The sequence below is a fragment of the Heloderma suspectum genome, chromosome 5, assembly GCF_057233095.1.
Source record: "Heloderma suspectum isolate Gila_16-S chromosome 5, 16-S_ref, whole genome shotgun sequence".
NCBI lineage: Eukaryota > Metazoa > Chordata > Lepidosauria > Squamata > Helodermatidae > Heloderma > Heloderma suspectum.
This window is the reverse complement of record NC_139462.1, coordinates 228040378-228065159: the sequence shown is the minus strand read 5'-3', so window position 1 is coordinate 228065159 and position 24782 is coordinate 228040378. Positions and strand designations below refer to the sequence as shown.

Genomic DNA, 24782 nt, shown 5'->3' with positions numbered 1-24782 from the left:
TCAGGGACAAGACCGTGCTTGTAAGGCCAGCCGAAATTAGTTCAGCCTTGATTGGACATATAATCCATAGGCACTAATTACTACTGGGAAGAGGGAGGCTTTTGTGCTTCATGTATGATGATTTTTGTATAAATAAACCAAACTTGTAAGGAACAGAGGCCTGTTCCATAAAGCTGTTCAGTTAATCTTCTCCTTGACCTGCCCAGTGACTCATTTTTGGCCTAGCAAGGTATAACAAAATATGCTGGAGTCATGAGAGTTTTGCTGTAGGAAGAGATGAGTTGAAAATTAAAAATGAATATTTGGGTATTATGTCTAAAAAAGATAGCTTAGTGCTGCTTGCTTCCCACTTGAAACAAGAAAGCGTACATAGAGAAGATTCTTAATACTTCATCTCAAAAACATTGAATGCCCATCTTGTCTGAGCAGTTACCAATAATTTACTTCCTTTATTGCCTGCTATGGTGAGATTCTCTACCATCCTGTTATATATTTCAGTTTTTATTTATTTATTTCTGTGCTGCCCAGTAGCTGAAGCTCTCTGGGTGGTTCACAAAAATTAAAACCAAAAAGTGCAGGATAAAACATTAAAGCCACAATATAACAATACAACTAGAATAAAACCAAGCAGCAATCCAGATATTTAAAATACAGATTTAAAAACCAAAGCTAAAAGACTAGGAAGCTAAAATGCCTGGGAGAATAAAAGGGAATACAACGTAGGTGCCAGGGGAACTTCTCTAGGGAGCTCATTCCACAGCCAGGTTGCCACAGCACAAAAGGCCCTCTTCTTGGTAGCCACCTGCCTCAATTCTTTTGGCAGGGGCTCACAGAAAAGGACCACTGAGGATGATCTTAGGGTCCAGGCAGACACATATGGGAGGAGGCGATCCTTCAGATAACCTGGCCCTAAGCCGTTAAGGGCTTTGAATGTTAATACAAGCACTTTGAATTGGGCCCGGAAATGGACTGGCAGCCACTGTAGCTGGAAAAGTACTGGTGTAAAGTGAGCTTGCTGGCCAGTCCATGTTAACAGTCTTGCTACCCTGTTTTGGACTAGCTGAAGGTTCCGGACCGTTTTCACGGGCAGCCCCATGTCATTGCAGTAATCCAGATGAGAAGTTATCAGAGCATGGATAACTGTAGGTAGGCTATCTCTGTCCAGATAGGGGTGTAGTTGGTATACCGGCCTAACCTGATAAAAAGTACTCCATGCCACTGAGTTCACCTGTGCCTGAAGTGACAGTTCTCGGTTCAAGAGCACCCCCAAACTGTGAATGTGATCCTTTAGGAGGAGTGCAACCCCCTCCAGAACAGGTTGAATATCACCTAGCTGGGCGGACGAACCACCCACTAACAGTACCTCCATCTTGTCTAAATTGAGTTTCAGTTTATTGGCCCTCATCCAGTCCATTACCATGCCCAGGCACTGATTCAGAACAGCCACTGCCTCACCTGGGTTTGATGAGAAAGAGAGGTAGCACTGGGGGTCATCCGTATATTGATGGCACCACAGCCCACACCTCCGGATAACCTCCCCCAGCAGTTTCATGTAGATGTTGAACAGCATGCGGAATAAAATAGAGCCCTGTGGAACCCCATGGCATAATTGCCTTGGCACAGAGCAATAATCCTCCAGCACCACCTTCTGGAGTCAGCCATCCAAGTAGGAACGGAACCACTGCAGTGCAGTGCCTCCAACTCCCAACCCAGACAACCTATCCAGAAGGATACCATGGTCGATGGTACCAAAGGCCGCTGAGAGGTCCAGGAAAATCAACAGGGTCACACTCCCCCATCCCTCTTCTGGCAGAGGTCATCCCACAAGGCGGCCAAGGCAGTTTCCATTCCAAAACCAGATGAAAACATATTTCAACATTTTCATTTTATTTATAAAATGTATATCCCACCTTTCTGCTAATAGTGTCTATGGCGGCTAACAAAAAATAACTGATAATTAAAACATTAAAACTCATCAATTAAAATATATCAAAGACATGCACCAATAAAAATAAGGGTGCAATCATATGAGGATAGTTGGCCACCTCCAAACTCGGAGGCGGCTGACTAGCCAATGAAGGGCTGGCAGAGCACGGTGGGGATCTTCTCCTCTGCCCTCCAGCTGCCCTGCATTTGTGGCTAGACAGCCAATTTCAGCTGTCTAGCCATGGTGGCTGGGGGGCGGGGGGGAGGCCGGATGGTGCATAAGAAGAATTGTGCTGGTGCTTCCGCTGTCCCCTCCCCGTTTCCAGGAACACCCCCTTTTCCCCTGCTCTGTGATGCTCTTCCAAGTGCAGAGCTGGGGAGGAACCATGCTGCCTATGAGGTGGTGGGGAGGAAGCTTTCTGTGAACCGACCTTGGAGCGCTGGCTGAAAAATAAAAAATCCTATGGCTGTCTAGCAGGCATAGGATTGCGCTCTGAGTCAACTTTTCATGACTTCATTGGTTTTCCTGAGTCATGTACGGCTTCATCAAGGTAAGCAAATTCTTTTTATAGGATTGGAGCAGGGGTAGAGGCAACTTTGTTCCCTCCAGGTGTTTTGTACTACAATTCCCATAAGCCCCAGCTAACCTGATCCATGGTCAGGGATTGTGGGAGCTGAAGTCCAAAACACCTGGAGGGTACCAGGTTGCCTACCATGGTTTGCAGAATAGCTAAGAATGATCTGGATTCTCTTCCTTTCTGGTCACTAGGGTTACAATCCTATACCCACTTACTTGGAAGTAGGCCCCATTTAACTCATTGGGATTTACGACTTAATAGACATGTATAGAATCACACTGTTGGTTGGTTAGTTAACTGTGTTATAATTCTGGGTTTTTCCCAAGGCATTATCAAAAACACACAATGCATGTGGCAGGAAGGCCATAAATGGATCTTGCTTTGATATCTACAGAACAAAACTTCAGTACAGTATTAATCTGTTTATCAAATCACAGGGCTGCTGTTCTTACTTCTTAGGGGATAATGTAGGTATCCAAGACGGTTCATGTCTAGGAAACCTACTGAGAGAATAGAATGTGGAAGTGAAGTTCCGTGAAACTCATCTGGAACGATTCTTATTACCAGAGTGAAAATGTTGCAATATTAACAGTACAGTCTTGAAATCATAGTAGCCACTCAAGCTCTTTTAGCTTATAGGCAAGGGATTTTAGTATACTTCCTGCTGTAGCAGCTGTTTTTTGTGTATTATTCAGCAGTCTTTCTTGCTGCATGTAAAATTCTAACTTTATTTCTTGTTTCTAAGTAATTCTTTAGAGAATTTGCTGACATTTCCATTCTGATTCTTCTCCCATAGGGATTTCAGTCCAAATGTTACCCACCATTGTTTCCTTTATCCTCTAATTAATAATCATACTACAGTGTAAACGCAGTTCTGTACTTGTGTGTGCTGAGTTGAGCAACAAGTAATGCAGCTTAATATTTAAGCAGTTCAGAGCTAGGAAGTATATTGCAGTAGACCTCAGTGCCGTGTATGCCCTCTGCTAGTCTAGGAACATTCTCTTTAGATTTCATTAGATACTAGACACAAGAAGACATGTTTAAGGAACAAGTTGGGCTTTCTATTTTGTGGACTGATGTAATTAACCAACAGACTACTTAAATAACAGTTGTAAGTTAGCAGCAAATAGCTCTGCTCATTATATGCCTGAACCATGGGTAAAACGTTTCAGTATCTAGCAGTCTGCATTCTAGTCCAAAAATCCAAAGGTTCTGATAAATGAGCAATGAATTTAACAAAGGATACATTTAGGACTGAGCTAGAGGGCATAGTGTCAAGCGGACTAGAAAACCTTAAAGGGGCAGACTCCTCCACTGAAGTGCTGCAGCTGACAATATAGGGCTCCAGAAGTACTGAAAATATGATATCGTTCCCCACACCAGAACCAAGGTGATCTTGAAATGGAAAATGAAGTCCAGGAGGCCTCCGAACAAGGAAGTGTTGTAATAATGGGTGACTTCAATTACCCCCGCATGTGACTGGAACATGCATTTATCCAGTCAAACAGAGAGGTTAAATTTCTCGATGCCCTAAACAACTGTGCCCTAGAATAGTTGGTCATGGAACTGACCAGAGAGGAGGCAACCCTGGATTTTATCCTGAGAGGTGTCACCCAGGACCTAGTATGAGATGTGAATGTTGTAGAACCAGTTGGGAACAGCGAGCATAGTGCTATAAGATTTACTATATATTTTAGTGGAAAGTAAACAAGGAAGTCCAACACAGTCAAATTTTACTTCAAAAGAAGAAACTTTTTTAAAATGAGGGAACTGGTAAAAAGGAAGTTAAAAGGGAGTCAAGATGATTAAATCCCTTCCAAGTTTATGGATGTTACTCAAAACCACAATAACAGAAGCTCAGCTAGAATGTATACCACAGGTTGGAAAAGGTAGCACCAAGTCCAAGAGCTCACCGGCATGGTTAATAAGCAATGTCAAGAAAGCTATTAGAGAAAAGAAAGGTTCCTTCAGAAAATGGAAGTCTTGCCCAAATGAGGAAAACAAAAGGGAGCACAAGCTTGCACAAAGCAGATGCAAGTAAACAATAAGAGATGCAAAAAGCATTTTGAGGAGCATATTGCTAACAACATCAAAGTCAGCAATAAATAATTCTTTATATATATCGGAAGCAGGAATCGAGCTAGGGAGGCAATTGGACCATTGGATGGAAATGAAGTTAAAGGAGTACTAAAGGAGGATAAGGAGATTGCAGAGAACCTGAGTGAATTCTTTTAGTCTGTCTTCAATGCAGAAGATATAGGACAGATACCTGTACTAACCTTTCAGAGTTTTTTGAGAGCGTCAGTAATCATGTGGACAGGGTAATCCAGTATACATTATTTACTTGGAATTTCAAAAGGTTTTTTTTTTTTTTTTAAGTCCCTCATCAAAGACACCTAATCAAACTTAGCAGTTGTGGAATAAGAGGAGAGGTCTCTTAAGGATCAGTAACTGGTTAAAGAACAGAAAGCCGAGAGTAGGAATAAATTGTCCCAATGGAGGGATGTAAACCCTGGGGTGACACAGGGATCTATATTGGGACCATTGTTTTTCAACTTAGTTGTAAATTATCTGGAATTAGGAGTGAGCATTGAAGTGGCCAAGTTTGCTGATGACATCAAATTATATAGGGTGGTTAAAGCAAAAAGGGATTGTGAAGAACTCCAAAAGGATCTCTCCAAACTGGGCGAATGGGCATCTAAATGGCAAATGCGGTTCAATGTAAGCAAGTGTAAAGTGATGCACATTGGCTCTGGCTCCAGACACTCTTGGATGAGACTGATCTAGATCCATTTCAGTTGGGGTCAGGCCAGGTTTTGGCACGGAAACTGCTCTGGTCACCCTGTATGATGACCTATGTTGGGAGAGAGACAACAGGAGTGTGACCCTGTTGATACTCCTTGATCTCTTGGTGGCTTTCGATACCATCGACCATGGTATCCTTCTGGGACAATTGTCTGAGTTGGGAGTGGGAGGCACTGTATTGTGGTGGTTTCACTCCTAGTTGGATGGTCAGCTCCAGAAGGTGGTACTTGGGGATATTGCTCAGCCCTGTGGATTCTCCAGGATGGGATTCTGTAGGGGTTGGTTTTGTCCCCCATGTTATTCAACATCTACTTGAAACCGTTCAGTGCAGTCACCTGGAGTTCTGGAGTGTGCTGTCATCAGTATGCTGTTGACATGCAGCTCTATTTCTCCTTTTCATCTCCTTCAGGTGGGGCTGTGGATGTGCTTAATCAGTGCCTAGCTGAGACAATGGACTGGATGAGGGCTAATGAACTGAAACTCAATCCAGACAAGACTGAGATGCTGTTAGTGAGTGGTTCTCCTGACCGGATGGAGGGTGCTGAACCTGTTCTGGATGGGTTTGCACTCTTCTTGAAGGAGCAGGTTCATAGCTTGGGGGTCCTTCTGGAGCCATCTTTGTCACTTGAGGCTCAAGCAGCCTCAGAGGCATGGAATGCCTTCTACCAACTTTGATTGGTTGCCCAGCTATGCCCCTATCTGGACAGGGATAACCTGGCTTCAGTTGTCTATGCTCTGGTAACATCCAAGTTAGATTACTGCAATACACTCTATGTGGGGCTGCTTTTAAAGACAGTTGAGAAGGTGCAACTTGTGCAAAATGCGGCAACCAGACTGATAACAGGGACAAGACAGTCCAACCATATAACACCGATTCTGGCCCGCTTGCACTGGCTGCCCGTATGTTTGCGAGCCCAATTCAGAGTGCTGGTTTTGACCTATAAAGTCTTATATGGCTTGGGACCACAGTACCTGATAGAACGCTTCTCCCGGCATGAACCTGCCTATACACTATGCTCTGCATCCAAGGCCTTCCTCTGGATGCCTCCTCTGAGGGAGGCTTGGAGAACAACAACAAGGGAGGGGGCCTTCTTGATGGTGGCCCCCTATTTGAGGAATGAGCTCCTTGACGAGGCCCGCCTGGCACCAACATTGTCATCTTTTTGGTGCCAGGTTAAAACTGCCCTCTTTCAGGCACTTGGCAGCATATAACAAGTCTTTTTGATCAGGCCCTGAATTGTCTCTGCCTGATAGTTTTAAATTGTTTTAGATATATGTTGTTGTGGTGGTGGTATATGGTGTCTGTTTTATGTTCTTATGTGAATTGTTTTTATACTTTATTTAATGTATTTTAATGGTTTTTAATTTTTTGAACTGCCCAGAGAGCTTCAGCGATGGGGTGGTATAGAAATATAAAATGAAATGTAATTGGGGCAAAAAATCCCAACTTAAAGTATAAGCTGATGGGGTCTGAGCTAGCAGTGAATGACTAAGAAAGAGGGGTTAGGGTTGTGGTGGGCACCTCGCTGAAATTGTCAACCCAGTGTCCAGCAGCTGTGAAAAAGGCAAATTCCATTTGGGCATAATTAGGAAAGGAATTGAAAATAAAACTGCTAATATCATACTCCCCTCATACAAATCTGTGGTGTGAGCATGCTTAGAATACTGTGTGCAGTTCTTGTCACTGTTACCAAAAAAAGGATATTGTAGAGTTGGAGAAGGGGCAGAAAAGGGCAACAGAGGGAGCAATCCTATGGGGATAGGTGGCCGCATCCAAACTCGTAGGCAGCCTCCTATCCAATGCAGGGAGGTCTTAGCGTTGAGGGGATCTTCTCCGAGCTCTGGCCGCCCTGCATTTGTGGCTAGACCGCCAATTTCAGCTGTCTAGCTGCAGCACTTCGGAGTGAGGTGGACGCATGACGCATAGGAAGCAATGTACCAGCCCTTCCAAAGTCCTCTCCCCTCCCCCAGGAACGCCCCCTTCCTCCTCTGCACTGCTCGTATGAGCGCAGAGACTGGGATGACCCGTGCCACCTACGAGCGGGCGGGAAGTTGGTTTTCTGGGAACCAACCTTAGAGCGTGGACTCCAAGGTTGGTTCCCGAAAACCAAATAGTCCTGTGGCTGTTCGGCCGCTGTCTAACAGCCATAGGATTGCGCCCTAAAATGATCAAGGGCCTGGAGCATCTACCCTGTGAGGACTGGTGTCAGCCGCTGGGACTGTTTAGCTTGGAGAAAAGGCGAGTCATGGTAGAGGTATACAAAATGATGCATGGTGTGGAGAAAGTGGGTAGGGAGACACTTTTCTCCCTCTCTCATAATACTAGAACCTGGGTCATCCCTTGAAGTAGATCAGTGTCAGATTCAAGACAAAGTACTTCTTCACATAGTGCCTAGTTAAACTATGGAATTAACTTCCACAAGATGTAGTGATGGCCATCAGTATGGATGGTTTTAAAAGGGGATTGGACAAATTCATAGAGGATAAGGATGTTGACAGCTACTAGACCTTGTGGCTGTATGCTTCCTCCAGTATCAAAGGCAGTATGCCTTTGTACACCGGTAGCTGGGGAATATCAGTGGGAGGGTGCTGTTGCATTCATGTCCTGCTTGTGGGTTCCTGTTGGCAGCTGGTTGGCCAATGTGTGAAGAGAATGCTGGACTAGATGGACCTTTAGTCTGATCCAGCATGGCTCTTCCTATGTTAGATGTTATGCAGAATGTGTAGGGCTGCTAATATCCACAACCCTACTAAATCTCTTCTTCCCATCACATCAAATATTCTATACTAGATGTTAAGTTCTTGCATTGGAGGGTTTCCCTATTCCTCCAAATGGCATAAAATAAAGTGAAGAAGTGCTGGGATACTCCGCGGCACAGTGTCATCATATCAAGTGTTTTCTTTCACTAGATAATGTGGGAGAGAAAAGAGGAGATGCATGAGACCCAGAGTCCTTCTACCTGGGGGCTCCTTACATTATTTGAAGGCAAACTGCTGCCAGCAGCTGGGAGAAGTACACATGGGCAACCCAGGGTTGGTGTTTGAGGGGGAGGCATGAGGTGTTTCAATCCCATGCCACTGTTTTCTGCAAGAGTAAGGAGTCACTATCATCGGAAGAGATTCTCTTTTCTCCCCCTGCATACTTTCCCTCCAGACACAATGGGTGTTCCAACCCACTTTGATGTTATAGGGTGTGCTAAATATCAAACTACATTTGCCCATATGAAGCTCACACTTGTCTGCAGTCTGTTAGTTAAAGTGGAGAAGAATATATGCTAATGACTTGGATCACTGTGAAGAATCTTGGAAGGGGTGCTGAAAGGCCAGCTGTAAATACAATAAATGCCTGTACTTCAGCCATGCTCATTTTCTGACATAGAACGCGTTGAACTTGTTCCTGTGTCTAGGAAGAAGTCTACACTTCTTACGTCAGCAACCAGGACACTTCTACAATGCTGAGGCACCCTTGTTTTATTTAAAACAAGCAGATCTCTAATCTTTATTCTTGTGGAGAAAACTTGAAAATGTGCATGTTATAAATCTCAAGCATCATATTTGAAATGTAGCTGGGTCTTTGTTCACAAGGGAATTGTCCTGTGGCAATAGCACATGATACTGAAAAAGTTCTTATCCTAGCTTGGCTAGTGAAGGCCTGAAATACCTTGGAGCACAGGGGACAAGTCTGCACAGGACAGTAAGGCTAGAATTGGTTCTCAGACAGTCCTGGGGCGGGGAGGCACACCTGGAAGGGGGCACAAAATTCCAGGGACGGGTAGGATCTTGAAACACATACAGTCTTAAACACACCAAGACATAGCTCACTGATTCACATTCGCTTTTTGTGTGTGCGGAGGGACTGCCCTATCATCCCAACTTGATTTGGGAACCACAGCTACTTTGTTTTATTACCCTTGTGTGATTTTAGGAGGGGTCCAATTTTTTGAATTCCTCTTTCTAATGCTCGTGTTGGATTAGTAACCCAGTCCACAATCTTCACATAGCTGCAAGCTGCATGTACCCAATTGCATGCTAGGACTACTGCATGCGTTGCAATGGAATGGAAGCTGGTGGTGGTTTGGGGGGGGGGGATAGAGTTTAGAATTAGTGTAGCAGGGAGGGCAAACTCAAAAGGGCTGATGGGAGATGGTTAGTTGAATCTGTAGGAAGAAAGGAGACAGAGCAGTCGGTCTGACAGGAATTTGGGAAAGTTATATAGAATTGGACGAGGCTGAAACAATGGAGCAAATCAAGGATTTGGGGAGAGGCAGGAACAGGGATTGAAGGAACTTTGGCTTGCAAGGCGGGAAGGGGCTGGGCCATGAGTTAGTGGTGATATAGAAGCCAGGACTTGGAAATGAGGATTAGTACTGAAGTGGGGCACTTAACCAAGTCTTTGCATTCAATCTATACACTTGAGCTTTTCATCTTCTTCCCGACTTCCTTAAGCCTTTATGTCTAGGAAGTTGTCTTCTAATTTATTTATATTCCCTCAACTCTGAATTTAAGGGTGCTGTGTTGACTATAAATCATCTTCCTGCCCTTTTGCTTGCTTTTGGAATATTGTTGTACTTCCTGTCCTTTCCCTACACCCCAAGTTCATAGTTAAAATGACAGTTCAGGGGGTTTCTAAAGACCTCTAAAAGAAAGCGAGCATAATGGGGGTAAGGAAAGATGAAGGTATTTAATACAGCTGGGAAGTACTTCCTTTGCAGCCTTCTCAGGTGTTGTTCATCAAAGAATTCCCTAGAAAGTTAAGGCCATAATAACAGGGCACACTATGTAAATATTGAGCAAATAGACTCTGTAGACCTAATTAGCCCATGATACTATAAATACAATGCTTGGAGAGAGAAATTTCCAGAATATTGCTGTAGCTCCCCAGTTGTGAATACTTGGGGAATGCTCCCCAAAACTCATCTGTCAACTTCCCTTGATGTTGGCCATCTTTCATCTGCTTCAAACGTGAAAGAGAATTGTTTTGAAGTTTTGTTGGATATAACTGTTTCTGAATAGTCATATGTGTGCTCCTGTATCCTCACCACAACACTTGGTTGCACTTAATTTATAGTTTCATGAAGTTCCAAAAAAGAGTTTTAAAATGCTGCAGTGAACTATTGAGTAATTATCTGATTTAATTCTGTCACTACAAAACCTAAAAATTAGTTTGCTGGCTCCAGAGTAGTCTCACTGAAGTCTGAAGGGAAGGGCCGTAGCTCAGTGTTAGAGCACGTGCTTTGCATGCAGAAGATTCCAGGCTCAATCCCAACTTCTCCAGGTAGGGCTAGGAAAGAATCCTCCCTGGAGAGCCACTGCCAGTCGGTGCTGACAATACTGGGCTAGTTGGACCAAGGGCTAGTTGGACTAAGGTGTTCCTAAGACTGTAAATTACTGTAAATTACTCAGTAGTTTATGGGTTGAGATAATAAGTTCAAATGTATACATACCTGTGATCCTATTATAAGTTGTTATAGGTAATGTTAAACAGCCATAGGCAATAGGTTTTTAGCCCAGTCATATGAAGCTTTGAATTGGTAAACAACTTAATGGATACAACTGTACAGTGAGATGAGCTGTATGAAATATGGTGTCATGGATACATGCTAGTCGTACATAGAGTGTGTTGCATGGACCTTCTTCCTAAACAATTTAAGCCAGCCTTCCCAAACCTGGTGCCCTCCTGATGTTTTTACCAGCTCCCATCAGCCCCAATCATCATGGCCAATGGTCAAGAATGCTGGGAGTTGTAGTCTAAAACATCTGGAGGGCACTAGGTTGGAGAAGGCTGCTGCATACAGTTGGAATTCAGCATGCTGCAGTGAATAGACTCTTCTCGGACAAGGTTCACGATAGCTACCCGTTTGAGCCATGTGTTCTGTGACAACAGATGACTTAAATCAGCCCTCATCTCAGTATCAAGGCATCAGCTATTTGTTAGTCCTTATTGCTTCTTCCCCCTTCATGGATCACTGCCTTGTTGTGGCGAAGGGGCTTGCGTAACTCAGTGAAGCCATAAGCTATGCCGTGCAGGGCCACCCAAGACGGACAGGTCATGGCAGAGGGTTCTGACAAAATGTGGTCCACTGGAGAAGGAAATGGCAACCCACTCCAGTATTCTTGCCAAGAAAACCCCATGGAACGTATCACAAGGCTAAAAGATATGACGCCGGAAGATGAGCCCCTCAGGTCGGAAGGTGTCCAATATGCTACTGGGGAAGAGCAGAGGGTATTTCCAAGTAGCGCCAGAAAGAGTGAAGCGGCTGGGCCAAAGCCGAAAGGACACTCAGCTGTGGATGTGTCTGGCGGTGAAAAGAAAATCCGATGCTGTAAAGAACAATATTGTTTAGGAACCTGGAATGTCAGATCAATGAATCAAGGTAAGCTGGAGGTGGTCAAACATGAGATGGCAAGATTGAACATTGACATCTTGGGAATCAGCGAACTCAAATGGACAGGCATGGGCGAATTTAATTCAGGTGACCATCATATCTACTATTGTGGGCAAGAATCCCTTAGAAGAAATGGAGTAGCACTCATAGTCAACAAAAGGATGGGAAAAGCAGTACTGGGGTACAATCTCAAAAACGATAGAATGATCACAGTACGAATCCAAGGCAAACCGTTCAACATCACAGTAATTCAAGTCTATGCCCCAACCACTGGGGCCGAAGAAGCTGAGGTTGATCAGTTCTATGAAGACCTACAACACCTTCTAGAACTAACACCAAAAAAAGATGTCCTCTTCATCATAGGGGATTGGAATGCTAAAGCAGGAAGTCAAGAAATCACTGGGATAACAGGCAGGCATGGCCTTGGTGTACAAAATGAAGCAGGACAAAAGCTAATAGAGTTTTGCCAAGAGAACATGCTGATCATAGCAAACACTCTTTTCCAACAGCACAAGAGGCGACTCTACACATGGACGTCACCAGATGGTCAATATTGAAATCAGATTGATTATGTCCTTTGCAGCCAAAGATGGAGAAACTCCATACAGTCAGTCAAAACAAGACCTGGAGCTGACTGTGGCTCAGATCATGAGCTGCTTCTTGCAAAATTTCAGCTTAAATTGAAGAATGTCGGGAAAACTACTAAACCGTTCTGGTATGACCTAAATCATATCCCTTCTGAATATACAGTGGAGGTGAGGAATAGATTTCAGGGATTAGACCTGATAGACAGAGTGCCTGAGGAACTATGGACAGAGGTCCGTAACATTGTTCTGGAGGCAGCAACAAAATCTGTCCCAAAGAAAAAGAAATGCAAGAAAGCCAAGTGGCTGTCTGATGAGGCTTTACAAGTAGCTCACGAAAGAAGGGAGGCGAAAAGCAAGGGAGAAAAGGGAAGATATACCCAACTGAATGCAGAGTTCCAGAGAATAGCAAGGAGAGACAAGAAGGCCTTCTTAAATGAACAATGCAAAGAAATCGAGGAAAACAACAGAATGGGAAAGACTAGAGATCTCTTCAAGAAAATTGGAGATCTCAAGGGAACGTTTTGTGCAAAGACGGGCATGAGAAAGGACAAAGAAGGCAGGGACCTAACAGAAGCAGATGAGATTAAGAAGAGGTGGCAAGAATACACAGAAGAACTATACAGGAAAGATCTGAATGTCCCTGATAGCAATGTTAGTGTGCTCACTGAACTTGAGCCAGACATCCTAGAGAGTGAAGTCAAGTGGGCCTTGGGAAGCATTACTAACAACAAAGCTAGCAGAGAGGACAGTATTCCAACTGAGCTATTTAAAACCCTAAAAGATGATGCTGTTAAAGTGCTGCACTCAGTATGCCAACAAATTTGGAACACTCAACAGTGGCCACAAGACTGGAAAAGGTCAGTTTACATTACAATTCCAAAGAAGGGCAATGCCAAAGAGTGTTCAAACTACCGCACAGTTGTGCTCATTTCACATGCCAGCAAGGTGATGCTCAAAATCCTACAAGCTAGGCTTCAGCAGTATGCGAACCGAGAACTACCGGAAGTACAAGCTGGGTTTAGAAGAGGCAGAGGAACTAGAGATCAAATCGCCAACATTCGCTGGATCATGGAGAAAGCAAGAGAATTCCAGAAAAACGTCTATTTCTGCTTCATTGACTACGCTAAAGCCTTTGATTGTGTGGATCACAACAAACTGTGGCAAATTCTGAAAGTGATGGGAGTACCAGACCACCTTACCTGTCTCCTTAGAAACCTGTACGAGGGTCAAGAAGCAACAGTAAGAACCAGAGATGGAACAACCGATTGGTTCAAAATTGGGAAAGGAGTACGACAAGGCTGCATATTGTCACCCTGCTTATTTAACTTATATGCAGAGTACATCATGAGAAATGCCGGGTTGGATGAATCACAGGTCGGAATTAAGATTGCTGGGAGAATTATCAACAACCTCCGATATGCAGACGATACCACCCTAATGGCAGAAAGCGAAGAAGATCTCAAGAGCCTCTTGTTGAGGGTGAAAGAGGAGAGTGCAAAAGCTGGTTTGAAACTCAACATTAAAAAAACTAAGATCATGTCATCTGGCCCTATCACTTCCTGGCATATAGAAGGGGAAGAAATAGAAGCAGTGACAGATTTTACTTTCTTGGGCTCCAAGATCACCGCAGACGGTGACTGTAGCCATGAAATTAAAAGACGCTTGCTCCTTGGGAGGAAAGCTATGGCCAACCTAGACAGCATAGTAAGAAGCAGAGACATCACCTTGCCGACAAAGGTCCGTCTAATCAAAGCTATGGTTTTCCCAGTAGTAATGTATGGCTGTGAGAGCTGGACAATAAGGAAGGCTGAGCGCCGAAGAATTGATGCTTTCGAACTGTGGTGCTGGAGAAGACTCTTACGAGTCCCCTGGACTGCGAGGAGGTCAAATCAGTCAATCCTAAAGGAAATCAACCCTGAGTGCTCATTGGAAGGACAGATACTGAAGCTGAAGCTCCAATATTTTGGCCACCTAATGCGAAGAGAAAACTCCCTGGAAAAGACCCTGATGCTGGGAAAGACTGAAGGCAAAAGGAGAAGGGGACGGCAGAGGATGAGATGGCTAGATAGCATCACGGATGCAATGAATATGAACTTGAGCACGCTCCGGGAGAGAGCGCAGGACAGGAAGGCCTGGCGTGCTATGGTCCATGGGGTCACGAAGAGTCGGACACGACTGAACAACAACAACAACAACATTGCTTCTTCTGGTTAAATGCCATATAACATTTCTATCAATAGTAACAGAAGTACTGTAATATACAGGTTTTTTGAGGGTTGTGCATCATGGGCCTAAGTGATTCAGTATGTTTAAAGCAGGGGTTTGCTTTCAAAATGGTTAGATACCTAGCAATAAGAATACAATATCTAGTTATTAGCTTTGGCCATTATTGCATTGGCTCTTGAGGAGTTCTTGTTTCCTGATATGCTTTCCAAGTGGCATACAAAATTATAGCTCGGTTTTACTTTGGGGAATGAAGGAAGCATCTGCTGAGTGGTGTTGACAGTTTAGTGTCAACAGAATTTGAATTTGACGGAGTATGGCCACTGTGTGTACCATCAGCTTGTCCTACCAACCTTGAGAGAGCAATTTAATATGATTTCTGTAGAATACTATCCTACACTGGACAGTATGAAAAGCATTTAATGCAGCATACTGCCAGTCTCCTAGTACAGCATTTATTTGTCTTGTGCTGAAAGTATCTGTTGCTCTTGGTATTTCTGCATCATCCTCAGCTGCTGAACCCACAAGTGAATAATGTTTAATTCCAAGCTCTTGTTCATACTCTTAAAACTTCTATATTGAGCCTCCATTGTGCACCCTTGGAAGTAAATCCCACTGAGTTCAAGGGTTTTTTTATTCCCAAGCACCAGGCTAGATGTGTCTGTGATACCATTTAGAACTAACTTGTCTTGAATTTGTTACCTTCTAGATTTCCTTGTCCAGTGAGCGAACATCAGACTCAAGCATGGGAAATATTTTTGCTAACCTCTTCAAAGGCCTCTTTGGCAAAAAAGAAATGCGTATACTTATGGTTGGGCTGGATGCTGCAGGAAAAACTACTATATTGTACAAACTTAAACTCGGCGAAATAGTAACTACCATTCCTACTATAGGTAAGTTTTTAAGCAGCTTCCCATTACGATTATGTAAACATGTTTAAAACAAGATTAAGACAGCAGTCAGATGCAACTGTCTTGGGAGTAAGTTCCATTCAACAAAGTATTTCTGCATAAAGATGCATAGGTTTGGACTGTGTGTGTCTTTTCAACAAAGAACTTGTGGTCTACCAGAAACAAGGATTTGGTTGTAATTAGGTCTACGTTTTGCATGATTGCTGGGACTGTGGGGTGGTCCTTGTTTGTGGACACATCACAATTTGGTCTTTAAGAGCACAAGATGAAACTCCAAAGTTTCATTTCTCTTTGTTTGGCCACCTTAAAGTACAGCCTTCAAGAAGGGAGCAGGCTGTTGCTACAATTTTAGAAGAACTTAATAGTCATGATGAATATCCCAGTTCAATCTCATTTCTTTGGATAAAGCAGGGATGGGGAATATGTGGCCCTCCAGATGATGTTGGACTGCAGCTCGCATCATCCTTCACCATTAGTTGTGCTGGCTAGGGCTGATGAAAGTTGCAGTCCAACAACATTTGGAGGCTTACCTGTTCCCCACTTCTGGGATAAAGTATTCTCTATCTTAAAGGCTTAAGGCAAGTTACTGGGTATCTCATTGATCTTATATGGTAGCCCTGAGATTTAGGTCAACCGTATTTTAAGGATGAGACGCTGACTGTGAGTGCAATATGTCAGAAGCCATCCAGTAAATCCTTTAAACGTCTAGAGCCTATGCTCTCCAAATTCAAATACTCTTCTGGGTGTTTTGTGGGTTTTTTTAAGGCAAGTCTGAGGTTGCCTAGGCATACTTGGACAAAATATGACAGAAGAAGTGCTGAAGTGTCTCCTGTTCTCAAGTTTAAATGGTCAATTCAAACTTTTTGGCAAACAATGTCAAAGAAGAAAACTTGCAAACTAAAGCTTCCGATATGTGAAACCTGTGTTTTTACGAAAATGACAAGCAAATATTGTTGTTTACTAGTGACCTTCAGATTTATTTATTACACTTTTAGACTGCCCAATAACTGAAGTTTTCTGGGTGATATGGAAGTAAATTAAAACACACAAAATAAAGTTTAGTTCATAGTTTGTTTCTAGTGTGGCCTTCAATACAGAGCAAGTTACAATTCCAAATCTAGCAGTCCACTGATTGGACCATAGTGGCTCACATACTTGCCATTTCAGATCCAAAAATATGTAGCTGTTTGCTCCTCACTTGGGAAGTGTGTGCTGTGGTGGGATTAGTGTGTATTTCAATACAGAGTTTAAGACTGGCTTATAAAATGAGATTATAATCACCCTAAGGTCAACTGGCAAGTTGATAGGAGTAGGTAAGGAGCATGTAATTTAAATGATTTTTAAATTCTTATCCCTAGATGTCACACGGACAAACACATCTTTTCACCTGTGAACTGATGACATTCTCTTCCACCATTTCTGTTTCAGGTTTCAATGTAGAAACAGTAGAATACAAGAACATTAGTTTCACAGTGTGGGATGTAGGTGGCCAGGATAAGATCAGGCCACTCTGGCGCCATTATTTCCAGAACACACAAGGTGAGTTGCCTCCTGTAATGTTCTTATACCATTTGTATTCATTAGAAACCCATTTAAGAGTTCAGGCAGGGTGCATGAGATTGCTTCAGTGACTCCATAACTATGCTGATAGCATCAAGTGAGCATCTTCAGTCTTCTCCATCCACAGAACTCTGTCAAACGGAGTGTGAAACATGCAGTAGGGGTAGTCTCTTCATGGCGCAGGTATCCAGATAGGACATCTGCCTTTTCAGCTGGGTTATCTTAATTCATTCACCTATGTGACACAATATCTGTGATTGCACTTTGAATGTTTTCTCTGTGTGTATGTGAATAGTTGCATCCCCCCAAATGTAAAGGGCCATAGTTCAGTGGCAGAGTACGTGCTTTACATGCAAAAGGTCCCATGTTCAGTCCCTGGCATCTCTAGGTAGGGTTGGGAAAGGCCCTATCTGAAACTATGTGAGCTGCTTCCATTTAGCATAGAGCAGCCTTCCCCAACTTGGTGTTTTCCAGATAAGTCGGCTGTTAATGATGGGAGTTGCAGTCAGCAGCAGGGCACCAGGTTGGGAAGGTTGTAGGTACTGCTTCGATTAATTTAAAATGGCAGTAGGGGCGGGGGGAAGAATGTACCCCTTCACATCACCTTAGGGGCCAGGTGGTGGCTTTTGGTGGACTAAATTCTGCACTTAGGATGCTGGTCCCTCTTGTATGTTCATGTCAGCTCTCTAGCCAGTTGTCTGCCCCCCACTTTTGAATAGAATAAGTCAAGAAAAACCTGTGGCAACTCTAAACTTGAAGCCTATTCCCAGCTGATGCAATGAAAATCCCGTACTTTCCACATACTTCTTTCCTGGTCACCTGACGGCCTGTTAATTTTGTTTCTTCTGAAACAGTGACATCTTTTATTTATGAAAAGATGTCGCTGTTGTGTCAAAGTTGGTGTCTGCTCTTTGACTGCCTCTTCAACCCTCAGGCCTGAACTGGCAGATGCTCTGATGGATCAGCATATGTTTTGTTTTCACAACTTTGCATGCAGAAGCTGTTGCATCTATGATGCCAGCAGGCGGCTTGCCATTGACAGCTGTTGTGTCACTACTTTCGAAATTATTTGCTAAGGCTGTTTTGACTTAATGACTGGGTTCGCATGCCAGCTGCCATTGTGAATTTGCAAGCCATGGTGGGTGCACACTGTGGCTTGTCGTGGGTTATCTGAGGGTTAAACAATCCTCGCATAACCATAGAACAACCCACAGGCTTGCATATTCAAAATGGCCGCTGGCACGTGCCACGAAGTTCCATGGGTTAATTAGCATGTCCAAACAGCCCCAATGTGTCAAAGTGTTGTGAACCAAAGGTAGAGTTAACAGAATCACTGGAAAAACAAGTTAACACACTTGTTTTTGCACAGCAGTTGACCCAGACTGCCTTCATTTCGTCTTGATTAATCCTTCATGGTTCAGTGATAGGGAAAGGGCACCTAAATCTGTGATAAGCCTGCATGCTTAGCTTACAGAAGGTCCCAGCCTCAATCCGTGACATCACCAGGTAGGAAGTGAGAATGAGTCCTGTCTGAAACCCTAGAGAGCTGCTACCAGTCAGCATATACCAGGGGTAGGCAACCTGGTGCTCTCCAGATACTTTGAATGCAACTTCCAGCATCCCTAGCCAGCATAGCTAATGGTAAGTGATTGTGGGAGTTGTAGTCCAAAACACCTGGAAGGCATCAGGTTGCTTACCCCTACCATAGATAATAATGAGCAAGATGGACCCGTGGTTTGACTCTGTATAGGCAGCTTTCTATGCACATGGAACATTCCATGTAGAGTAAAACAGCTACTGCAGTATAACAGCAACAACTCTTAAACCAGGAAGTCTATCACTTAGATCTTACCTCTGCCATAAACTCAGTGATCACGTATGCTAGCACATTGGCGGATGCCTTGCTTAATTCTGCTTTTTGGAAGCAAAATACTAGGCATTGACTTCCTTACTTGCCAAAATAAAAGGCGATTACTATCTCTAAGCTCGAGAAGCACTCATCCAGCTTGTTGCTGTTGTCATGCATGCAGAAGTTAGGTGTTAAGAGTAGATGGATAAAGGCATCATTACAAATACTCCTGCATAATATTGTGCAGCTTCTCCCTGCCTGTTTTGTATTTGGGAGTATATAAAGTATCCAGTTGGTAGCTTTCTTTTTTGCATATTGGTTTCAAAGCCCTTTCAAGGAGAGCTATTTTAAGTAGCTTTTCCAGCATGTTGTAGTTTGACCACATCAGCATGTCGCTGATGGAAACTTTAAGAATAATGCTGATCTTAGCTATGTAGGGTATGGAATCGTCTCCCTTTAGCGCTTTGCCAGTCAGCATCGCCATAGGAGCTGTTGGCTGAAAGATGGAGGAACAAACATATGAGGAAGTGCCATCTTGTTACGTTTGCAGTGAAACTGCTCCCACCCTTGACTGTTGGTGTTAATTGTTCCACCCACAGCCATGGCGTACAGGATTTTGCAGCACACATGTTAAAAGTTTTAACTTCCTCTCAAAGATCTCCAGTCTTATTTAAAGAGTTCCTACTCAGTCTTCCTATCTTGTTTGCAAATGCCTGGAATTCTTAAGTCTGACTGATCTTATTACATGCTTGGATTTTGAACAGAGCGCAGAAAATAGCTGTCTGCTTATGTACCTCCCTTGGCTTCATCACAAGCAGTATTTGGTTTTAAATTGAGTAAATGGCTCCTTCATAAAGCTCATTGCTGTCAAATCACTGTGTGACTGGTTTAAATGAAGTTATTGTAGTGAATTGGGTGAAGAGACGCTTAGACCACGTTACCTACCAATACATGAAAGTATATGCATACTTCCTATGACAATAGGCCAAGGTCCATACTTAGAGGCTTTCTGAATGAAAGTTTTTTTTCTCCCTGTGCCTACCCTAAATCTAAATAATAACAAAGCAGTAGTGAGGATTTGCTGCTTTAGATGACAACAAAATTGTTTGAACTAAAAATCCCTATTGCTTTCTCTTGAAATTGAAAACTGGACTGCTGTTTGTTGGAATCTCTGGTAATGTTCTTAGTTAATGATTGTTTCCTTTATAGGTTTGATCTTTGTGGTTGATAGTAATGACAGGGAGAGAGTCAATGAGGCCCGAGAAGAACTTATGAGAATGTTGGCAGAAGATGAACTCAGAGACGCTGTCCTTTTAGTGTTTGCTAACAAACAGGTAAGTGTTTAAATGATTGTGAATAGTCCCAGGGTGCCCTTTGCCTGCCTCAGTTGTGGCCACTTGTGAGGATGGGCTTCGTGTTCTCACCTTCCAGTTGGTTTTTGTGCTGGTTGAAACAGCATTGGGCAGGAAACTATTCCTGCAGAATTCAGAAGCAAGACACACAGTCTTCTGCATGATGCTGTTGCAGTATGAGCTATGCTTTGTGCGATGCAACTGGCATTAAGGAATGCCCAGAGCTTCTTATGCAAGGCAAGATTTATGATTTGCCTGATACAGCATTCTCGTGCTAAAAGTCTCTATATGCCCTGATTCCTTATATGCAGTATGGCTTTTTATTAGCTGACCCAAACTGCTGCATCACCAAACAACTTAGAAGACAGTATGGCAACTCAGTTCTTTCTTATGTAAAAGTAGTTCAACAGATTCCAGTCTAAACTGGACTGAGGTCTGTATAAGGTGATTCCAAGCTTAGAGGGATCTTGTAGTAGGACTGCAGTCCTTTGGCAATTGCTTAATGTTAAACTGGAAATAATTAAGCAGAATATAAAATAACAGAATACAACTTTAGGAGAATATATGGGACATCCCAGAACATCTGCTTGTGTTTCCCCCTACAACAAGGCTCACATCTTCATCTCTAGTGCCTTTGCCTTGTAATTTGAAAATGCTGAAAGAAAATCACTATTCAGAATATCAAATCCCTGTTGATCCATAATATCTAGCTGACCTAAAAGAACTAATAAAACACATCTGAAGTCCATTACCTGTGTGATAACGGCAACAAGAATGAGTAGAGCTTTCTGTTAGAAAAGGTTCATTCCTGAGGACTGGGCAGATATCTCCTATCTTAAAATGAACCAACCATATTTATCCAAGAGAATGTCTAGCAATCTTATGTCTTTAAAAAAAAAAAAAAAACACCTTGGAGCAACTGGTCTCCAATTTGGAACTGTCAGGAGGGTGGAAATTGCTGCATTTCTGATCCTATGCTCTGGTTTTTACATTGGCGCTCACTGGCATCAGTGTGATAGCCAAAGAGTCTGCACAGGTGGTATGTAGGCATTGCAGTTGATCTGTAACTGCATTACCTCCTGCAGAGTTCAGTGGTTTGCTTTGGAAAAAGTAGCTCCATAGAACTGACAGCATAAGTTTGTGCCTTATTTCTACCTTAGAATACCTTGTGTGAGGGAAGCAGACAGACCCCATCAACTTGCAATCGAGTAAATTTAAAAGTCATTTCAGTTACTGCACATATTGGTGTTACCTCCATGCCAACAGGAAGCTGGCTCCATTTGACAGCAGTTTGTGTATACAAGAGCTCAGTAGTTAAATAACATCTGTCTGCAGTAAATACATTTTTTTAAATGGGACTTTTTTTGGCGTGGTGTTAGCCTTTTTAACCTCAGTCACTTCCTGGCTTCTCAAAGTCTAAGGCTTCATTTAATTCCTAACTAAAATAAACCAAATTACTACTTGATAAGATTTACGCAAACAGCAGTCTGAATTTAGAATAACCGTAACCACATTTGGAATCTTCAAGCCACAATGAAGGAATCAAATTTCGGTGCCTCAGTGTTCACAAAATCTAAAAGTAGACAATGACAGCAGGTGACAGATTTTGATTTCTGCTAAATCAGAAACAAAAACAGTATATTTTAAGTTCATTCACGCCTAGGCTTTAATAGCTCAGTTCAAAACCTTAAACATTCTTCCCTAAATGTAAACAGATAGTAATCTGCCACTTACCTGGCCAGGTGTGGAAGTACTTGAGTAATGCAGAAATTGGCATCCTGAAAATTTAATCCTGTTTCTCAAAAGAGATGTTTCTAGACCTCAGAATGGCAGAAGCAGTTGTTCTGGATAGAGGCTGGGGTCCTGTATACCTCCTTTCACTGGCTACTGTTGCCTGACTGGCTTACTCGGTATGCCCCTCCTTGCGAAATCAGTCTAAATTATTTAAAAGACTTGGAAGTTGAATGAATAACTTTCGTAAACTGCCCAGAGAGCTTCGGCTATGGAAATGCAATAGATACGATGATGATGCAAGGAAGATTTGTGCCTGGTTCCGAGTCCAGGACCTGGGCTACTTTTGTCAGTTTCTGCATGGCCATGGCTCTCCTAAGGGTAGCCGGCACTGAGTGGCGGACTTCTTCATTTCAGCTTGCTCACTATGGGCATGGTGTGTGCTCAGTGGATTAAGAAGGGAGGTTTGCTGCTGGATATGTGAGAGCACACACGTCTTTGGACTCAAGGAAGCCAAACTTTGGCGCTAAGGGCAGCCTATGACAAATAGGAGGGAGGATCTAAGTCTTTGCTGTTAACAATATTGGCAGTGAAGGACATGTCATACACCAGTTATGGATAGCTATGAAATTAATGCTGTTCTGGTGATGGATATCTTAATTCTTTTGTTCTGGTACTTCAGTTATACTCCACTGAACTCAGAAGGCATTTTGGGGGCAACGGGGGCTGCAGCATTTACATAAGATGCTGGGAAGGTGGATAGATTTTACTTGGGTCTAACTGAGCACTATATTTGAGGCCGAGGAGGAGGTTTTGCCCAGGTCTAGTTTTGTGTCTTTGGGGATGTTTTCCGACATATGGCTTGGCTGGCTGGCTTGAGTAATCTGGAGCTTCAGGCACCATTATGCAGCATACCTGTTCTCTGCTAGTTGCCACAGTCTAGTCTGGATTGCATAAGGCAATGGTAGATGGAAGATCTTGCATTAGGCAGAAATTGGACTAAGCGATGTAGATCTTTCCTCTGGTTCTCTAAAGGAAAAGTACATTTTTCTAAAGCAAGTTGCTTCCATTTTCAGGATCTGCCGAACGCAATGAATGCAGCAGAAATCACAGACAAACTAGGACTGCATTCTCTTCGCCACAGGAACTGGTACATCCAGGCCACCTGTGCCACTAGTGGAGACGGTCTCTATGAAGGACTGGACTGGTTGTCCAATCAGCTCCGAAACCAGAAATGAAGCCCTAAAATATTCCTCTTTCCCCTCTTTTTCTCCACCCCTCCTTATTCCCTCCTCCTCCTCCTCTGCCCTTCGCTTTACTCTAACGTGGCAAACCATGCTACTTTGTGGTATTGAGTGCCGGAAGCTGTTTTCATTTCTCTTGTCACAGGATGTCCTTCACCATGCTGTACGTGTGGCAAATCCAAGCCTGAAAACAGTTTAGGTTTCTTATTTAATGTAAATAGTTCTTGTTTCCAATGAGACAGTTTCTGGTACTCCTATGCAATATTACTCAGCTTTTTTTATTATAAAGAAAATCAACTCGCTGTTTAGTACTGGGAAAGGGATTTAAAGTGGATTCAGAGGAGGGTTGCCAGTAACCTGGCTGTACACTAGAGCTGAATACGATCCCTCTTGGCTTGCGAGGTCTGTGTGGAGGCCAGATTTGATGGCTATTTTTTAGCCTGGAGATGTCAGTTTCTTTTTTTTAAAAAAAGGAAAGCTGAAACACTTGAACAAAATGTCCATTGTGAGTTCTGCGACAACTTGAATACCAGCAATTTAACATGTTATAGATCACAGAATGAGCAGCATTCTGGATCTTTCCGTGCTTGACAACCTTTTTGTGTTTTTATGTGAATGTGAGACCCTTCTAAAGTCAGAGTCAGTTCAGTTTAGGCCACAGACTTAAAGAGACATTGGCACACATACAAACACTGTAACCCTCTAGCTCTCTTAGATTTGGGCAAGAACGGTTTCTTTCTCTTGCATCTAATTTGGGTGCCATCTTAATTTGTTCTGTTTTTTTCCCTAAAGTGTTTTGGACTTTTCTTGTGTAGAACTACTCCAGAAGGCAAATTCTTTCCACAGAGAACACAGCAGCCCATAGCAGTTCTCAGCTCTGTCATCAGCAAGTACTGTACTTAAGTAAGAAATGCCATCCAAGCCATCTAATGTAGTGTCTAGGGGGGGAAATGTAAAAGCATGAGAGTTTGGAGTTTCATTCCATTCTAGAAGTGTTTGATGCCATTTTTGGAACAATCCCACATCTGTATATGTGTGAAAACCCTTCACATCCCTCATACTGCAAGGTTCAGATTTGCCATCAAGGAAGGACCTCTAACTTTTTTTCTTTTGTATTTTGATAAAACACTGAAGAAGCTGGAGCTGTTTAAACTTTAACTTGAGGAACTATCAGAACTGGTTTGTTTAGTGTTGTGGAAAATCTCTATTTGCTTTCAATACACAGTAATCAACTGTTTTGTATACTTGTTTTCAGTTTTCATTTCGACAAACAAGCACTGTAATTAAAGCTATTAGAATAAAAATCTCTTAACTATTTCTTGGGGTTTTCATGCTTTGCCTGTTCCATCATGCCAGGATCCATAACCAGAATAAAACCTTTCATGGTGTTTTGTGCTCGTCAGTTTCTGCTTTGAGCCCTTACCTGGACTAAATGAGATCTCTTTCTTGGTCCTTAAGCTGTGCCCCCTCCCTGTGCTCTTGCATGGCAGAGTTGACCAAAGTGCTTGAGTTATTTCTCTTGATGCCCCCCAGCAATCACAAGTCTGGTTCCACCTGATTTTATATTGGGTTGAACCAGACTTGTGAATGCTGGGGGACATGCCCATTTTAAGAACATAAGAGTTGTGCT

General features: G+C 43.0%; 1 protein-coding gene across 2 annotated transcripts in view; it reads left to right on the top strand.

The window, feature by feature from the left end:
* ARF1 (ARF GTPase 1) overlaps window positions 1–24573 on the top strand; it is a 30171-nt gene extending 5598 nt beyond the window's left edge. The window contains exons 2-5 of one of the 2 annotated variants that reach the window (XM_084859481.1): window positions 15215–15398; window positions 16845–16955; window positions 20035–20159; window positions 22985–24573. In XM_084859481.1, coding sequence (XP_084715607.1) covers window positions 15251–15398; window positions 16845–16955; window positions 20035–20159; window positions 22985–23146 — 546 coding nt within the window. In that variant the 5' untranslated portion in view covers window positions 15215–15250 and the 3' untranslated portion in view covers window positions 23147–24573. The remainder of the gene's footprint in view (window positions 1–15214; window positions 15399–16844; window positions 16956–20034; window positions 20160–22984) is intronic. The other variant, XM_084859483.1, reaches the window with a different exon arrangement.
* The last annotated feature ends 209 nt before the right edge of the window (window positions 24574–24782 follow it).